Genomic DNA, 6302 nt, shown 5'->3' on the forward strand with positions numbered 1-6302 from the left:
GAAGTCTCTGGTCTGTAAACAGGAAGTCTCTGGTCTGTAAACAGGAAGTCTCTGGTCTGTAAACAGGAAGTCTCTGGTCTGGGAACAGGAAGTCTTTGTTCGGTAAACAGGAAGTCTTTGGGATGTAAACAGGAAGTCTCCGGTCTGTAAACAGGAAGTCTCTGGTCTGGGAACAGGAAGTCTCTGTTCTGTAAACAGGAAGTCTTTGGGATGTAAACAGGAAGTCCTTGGTCTGTAAACAGAAAGTCTCTGGTCTGTAAACAGGAAGTCTTTGGGGGTGTAAACAGGAAGTCTCCGGTCTGTAAACAGGAAGTCTCAGGTCTGTAAACAGAAAGTCTCTGGTCCGTAAACAGAAAGTCTCCGGTCTGTAAACAGGAAGTCTCCGGTCTGTAAACAGGAAGTCTTAGGGCTGAAAACAGGAAGTCTTTGGTCTGTAAACAGGAAGTCTTTGGTCTGTAAACAGAAAGTCACTGGTCTGTAAACAGGAAGTCTTTGGGGTGTAAACAGGAAGTCTCTGGTCTGTAAACAGGAAGTCTCCGGTCTGTAAACAGGAAGTCTCCGGTCTGTAAACAGGAAGTCTCTGGTCTGTACACAGGAAGTCTTTGGTCTGTAAACAGGAAGTCTTTGGTCTGTAAACAGAAAGTCTCTGGTCTGTAAACAGGAAGTCTTTGGGGTGTAAACAGGAAGTCTCCGGTCTGTAAACAGGAAGTCTCCGGTCTGTAAACAGGAAGTCTTTTGTCTGTAAACAGGAAGTCTCTGGTCTGTACACAGGAAGTCTTTGGTCTGTAAACAGGAAGTCTTTGGTCTGTAAACAGGAAGTCTTTGGGGTGTAAACAGGAAGTCTCTGGTCTGGGAACAGGAAGTCTTTGTTCTGTAAACAGGGAGTCTTTGGGCTGTAAACAGGAAGTCTCTGGTCTGTAAACAGGAAGTCTCTGGTCTGGGAACAGGAAGTCTTTGGGGTGTAAACAGGAAGTCTCCGGTCTGTAAACAGGAAGTCTCTGGTCTGTAAACAGGAAGTCTCAGGTCTGTAAACAGGAAGTCTCTGGTCTGGGAACAGGAAGTCTTTGTTCTGTAAACAGGAAGTCTCTGGTCTGGAAACAGGAAGTTTCCGGTCTGTAAATAGGAAGTCTTTGGTCTGTAAACAGGAAGCCTCTGGTCTGTAAGCAGGAAGTCTTTGGGGTGTAAACAGGAAGTCTCTGGTCTGGGAACAGGAAGTCTTTGTTCTGTAAACAGGAAGTCTTAGGGCTGAAAACAGGAAGTCTTTGGGCTGAAAACAGGAAGTTTTTGGTCTGTAAACAGGAAGCCTCTGGTCTGCAAACAGGAAGTGTTTGGGGTGTAAACAGGAAGTCTTTGGGGTGTAAACAGAAGTTTCTGTCTGTAAACAGGAAGTCTCTGGTCTGTAAACAGGAAGTCTCTGGTCTGTAAACAGGAAGCCTCTGGTCTGCAAACAGGAAGTGTTTGGGGTGTAAACAGGAAGTCTTTTGGGGTGTAAACAGGAAATCGATGGTCTGTAAATAGGAAATCGCTGGTTTGTAAACAGGAAGTGTTTGGGGTGTAAACAGGAAGCCTTTGGGGTGTAAACAGGAAATCGCTGGTCTGTAAACAGGAAATCGCTGTTCTGTAAACAGGAAGTGTTTGGGGTGTAAACAGGAAATCACTGGTCTGTAAACAGGAAATCGCTGGTCTGTAAACAGAAAATCGATGGTCTCTAAACAGGAAGTGTTTGGGGTGTAATCAGGAAGTCTCTGGTCTGTAAACAGAAAATCTCTGGTCTGTAAACAGGAAGTCGCTGGTCTGTAAACAGGAAATTGCTTGTCTATAAACAGGAAATCGCTGGTCTCTAAACAGGAAGTGTTTGGAGTGTAAACAGGAAGTCTTTGGGGTGTAAACAGGAAATCACTGGTCTGTAAACAGGAAATCGCTTGTCTGTAAACAGGAAATCGCTGTTCTGTAAACAGGAAGTCTTTGGGGTGTAAACAGGAAATCGCTGGTCTGTAAACAGGAAATCGCTGGTCTGTAAACAGGAAATCGCTGTTCTGTAAACAGGAAGTGTTTGGGGGTGTAATCAGGAAGTCTCTGGTCTGGGAACAGAATGAAGTGCGCTCACTCAGAAATGTGTAAATTAGTCAGAAACCTGGTCACGTTGCTTCTCTTTCGGGGCGAGGAGGATTCTTTCAGCTCTGGGTCAGGTTTTATCTGCAGCAGGACGTTAAAAGGTTTTTATGTTTCTTAATGTAAAACTGGAATCACTAGCTGCCTTTTCTTTTCCTGCCTCATCAAATATTTAACCCATGGCTGGAAATTATGTAAGGATCGGTAGAAACAACTGCTGCCTGTGTTTTAGTTGCTCATGCATTAATAAATGAACGAATGAGCTGAAGTTAAATTAGTTCGGTTGTTTTAAACCAGTGATGGAGAGCCACTGGAACAGCTGACATCATAATAATATTTAGTCCAGACTCTTATTTTTTAATTCAACTTTGCACAACAGAACTGAGTGGTGATCAGAGCAGTGCCCCGCCCCCATATCACTCTGAGACACTTATTGATTATTACAGGAACAAAGTCATCAGACAGCAGCTGAGGTGGACAGACTTTAATTAGAGACCACTCTGGATCAGCTGTTTACAGAGCTGTTTCTTCCTCCACCCAGTGTGTGTCCGCTGTAGGACTGTCAGAGGTCAGAGGTCAGAGGTCACACACCCAGACAATCGCTGACTTCCATTGGACCAGAGCTCAGAGTTTCTCTTCAAACAGGAAGTGAGTTCTGGTTCTGTTTGGCTGTCAGATTAACTCCAGAGTCTCTGAGGCCGGTTTGGAGGAAACCAGTGCTCTTCAACCAGAACCCAACCAGGACCCAACCAGGACCCAACCAGAACCCAACCAGGACCCAACCAGGACCCAACCAGAACCCAATCAGGACCCAACCAGGACCCAACCAGAACCCAACCAGGACCAGCTGTTTGAGCCTTCAGAGATTCAACTTGTCAGAACTTTTCCATCCACCTGATAAATCTGACAGGTTGAAGAGTAAAAACAGATCAAACAGAAGTTTGATTGAACTTGTTCTTCCAGTCTAAACAACATTTACCTGCAGACTACCAGGTACCACAGAGACCACCAAGGACCACCAGGTACTAGAGACCACCAGGGACCACCAGGGCCCACAGAGACCACCAAGGACCACCAGGGTCCACCAGGTACCACAGAGACCACCAGGGACCCCAGAGACCACCAGGGACCACAGAGACCACCAGGGAACACAAAGACCTGAATCTGTGCTTCTGGTACAAGCCTAATCAAAGACCGCCAGGGACCATAGGGACCACAGAGACCACCAAAGACCACCACGGACCACCAGGGACAACAGAGAACACCAGGGACCACCAGGGACCACAGAGACCTGACTCTGTGCACCTGGTACCAGTCTAAGCCAAACTAGGGCCCACCTGGTTTCCGGCGCACCGGCCTCTTCTTGCCGCTGCAGAAGCGGACCTTGCTGAAGACACTGAAGATGCGTCGGTCACACAGAGACCTGGACTCTCTGCTGGGACTGCTGCGCTTCTTGCTGGTGGCGACCTTCTCGTTGTTGGACTCGCGGGCTTGGCGTTTCTGTCGGATCAAGGAGCTGGCGATGGCCGCAGCCATCTCCCCGAGGAACGAGACCGGCTCTGAGCCTCGGGTCTGACGGTGTTTCAGCCCAGAATGGGCAACATGTCAGCCAGAAAGGGGCGGAGTCCATCCACTGAGGGACTGTTGGATGGAGGCGGAGCTTATCGCTGATCCATGACTAGAAAAAGGTCCTATACACCTGGATCAGTTTAAATGCAGCAGACTAGTTTCTCCACAGGTATGGTCAGGTGCAGACATCACATCTTGAAGGTTCAGACCTGGTCCAGTCTCAGTCCATGGACCAACAAGCCCAAACTAATGATATTTAGTGAAGGAAGTGTTGAGAAAGAAAGAACGCTGAGTCCTGACCAACCTTCACAGAGTCTGGTGTTAAAGACCATCTCCTGTGGGGACATTCTTCACAGGTCCACATCTTCTGACCGCTTCTCCAGCAGGAACAGAACTTCTGAGAAGAAACAGGTAAAAACCCACCTGTATTTAGGACAGAGACAGATCAGCTGGAAGCTCTGTGGCTCATTTAGCAGCTCTGAGAAAAGCTGGAGGAGCTGCTCCATGCAGCAGTGCAACCAGAACCAGATCAACAGATCCTGTCCCTCTGAAGACAGGACGAAGAGTCTCAGTCCGTCTTCAACCGTCCAACTCCATCAGACTGTCAACGGTTTCCAGAGACATCCTGAAGACTTTCCCTTTGAGTCTGCAGGAGAATCCAGCTGAGATGATCCTTTCTGCTCTGCTTTACTCCACTGTTTTCCTCTTCCTCCTCCTCCTCCTCCTCCTCCTCACAGGCTGAGAGCTGCTGGATGTGAGAGAGGCGAGGGAAAAGAGAAGCAGCCATCAGCACTCACAGGAGAGAGAGAGTGATGGAGAGATGGAGGTGTGGAAGACGATCCTAAAAATATTCCTCCTGATGTTTCATGGTTCCCCTCCCCCTCTCTCCTCCCCCTCTCCCTCCCTCCTCCCACCTTTAAACTCACCTGAGCTTTGATCTGCAGACCCGTGTTGATGCTGACACAAATCAGCTGCTTTGATTTCCCTCAGGGCGTCGAACTCACAACCTTCAGATGATCTGGATGTTTTACAGAAACAAATGACTTGATGCTAAAACTCTGKTGGTTTCTCAGAGACTTCCTGCTGGACTGAAGAATCCTCTGAATATTTGATAAAATGCAGCTGAGCTGGAGGACATGGACCCCACAAGACCCAAAACCAGCAACAAGATCCAGTCCTTCTGTTGGTTCCTGGGTTTCATGGAGAAAACTGATCCGGTTCTAGAAGGACTCCGATCTGACCTCCACAACTGAGTCACCGCTTTTTAACCAAAAATTGGTTCCAGCCCCTGATCCAGCATCTTGTAGAACCTCCTCCAGCAGCAGAACTCGGTGGTTCTGTATCAGTCATGGTTCTAGAGGAGTCTGGCCCACTCTTCTTTGCAGCGTTGCTTCAGTTCATTCAGGTTCTGCTCAGTTCTGAAGGTCCAATACAGATTCAGGTTCTGGACTCTGGACCATTGAAGCACCTTGGTTCTTTTCTTTTTGACCCGCTCTGTTGTAGACCAGCTGCTGGGTTTGGGATCAGGGTTCTGTTGGACCCAGTTTGGTCCAAACTTTGGCTGTCAGACAAATGGAGTCAGAGCTGCTGCTGCGGTGCATTCTGGGAGGACTCTGAGTCACGACAGATGAGTATGAGTCATGACAGATGAATCAGAGTCACGACAGATGAATCGAGTCACGACGGATGAATCAGAGTCACGACAGATGAATCAGAGTCACGACAGATGAATCATGAATCAGTCACGACAGATGAATCAGTCATGACAGATGAATCAGTCATGACAGATGAATCAGTCATGACAGATGAATCAGAGTCACGACAGATGAATCGAGTCACGACAGATGAATCGAGTCATGACAGATGAATCAGTCATGACAGATGAATCAGAGTCACGACAGATGAATCGAGTCATGACAGATGAATATGAGTCATGACAGATGAATCAGTCATGACAGATGAATCGAGTCACGACAGATGAATATGAGTCACGACAGATGAGTCATGACAGATGAATCGAGTCACGACAGATGAATCAGAGTCATGACAGATGAATTGAGTCATGACAGATGAATCAGAGTCATGACAGATGAATCAGAGTCACGACAGATGAATCAGAGTCACGAAAGATGAATCGAGTCGTGGCAGATAAACCGAGTCACGACAGATGAATCAGAGTCATGACAGATGAATTGAGTCATGACAGATGAATCAGAGTCATGACAGATGAATCAGAGTCACGACAGATGAATCAGAGTCATGACAGATGAATCAGAGTCATGACAGATGAATCAGAGTCATGACAGATGAATCAGAGTCATGACAGATGGATCAGAGTCATGGCAGGTGAATCAGAGTCAGAACAGATGAATCAGTCATTCAGAGTCAAGACAGATGAATCAGAGTCACGACAGATGAATCGAGTCATAACAGATGAATCGAGTCATAACAGATGAATCGAGTCATGGCAGATGAATCAGTCATGGCAGATGGATCGGAGTCAAAACAGATTAATCGGAGTCATGACAGATGAATCGAGTCATGGCAGATGAATCAGTCATGGCAGATGGATCGGAGTCAAAACAGATTAATCGGAGTCATGACAGATGAATCGAGTCATG

The 6302-nt window shown here is 47.2% G+C and overlaps 1 protein-coding gene across 1 annotated transcript in view; it reads right to left on the reverse strand.

Annotated features, from left to right (window-relative positions):
* LOC106533441 (fibroblast growth factor 12) overlaps positions 1-3663 on the reverse strand; it is a 13030-nt gene extending 9367 nt beyond the window's left edge. Inside the window, exon 1 of the mRNA XM_014029729.1 lies at positions 3450-3663. Within this exon, the coding sequence (XP_013885183.1) occupies positions 3450-3648 (199 nt within the window). The 5' untranslated portion in view covers positions 3649-3663. The remainder of the gene's footprint in view (positions 1-3449) is intronic.
* Between the last annotated feature and the right edge of the window lie 2639 nt (positions 3664-6302).

This window comes from Austrofundulus limnaeus, unplaced genomic scaffold (genome assembly GCF_001266775.1).
Source record: "Austrofundulus limnaeus strain Quisiro unplaced genomic scaffold, Austrofundulus_limnaeus-1.0 Scaffold946, whole genome shotgun sequence".
Classification (NCBI taxonomy): Eukaryota; Metazoa; Chordata; class Actinopteri; order Cyprinodontiformes; family Rivulidae; genus Austrofundulus; species Austrofundulus limnaeus.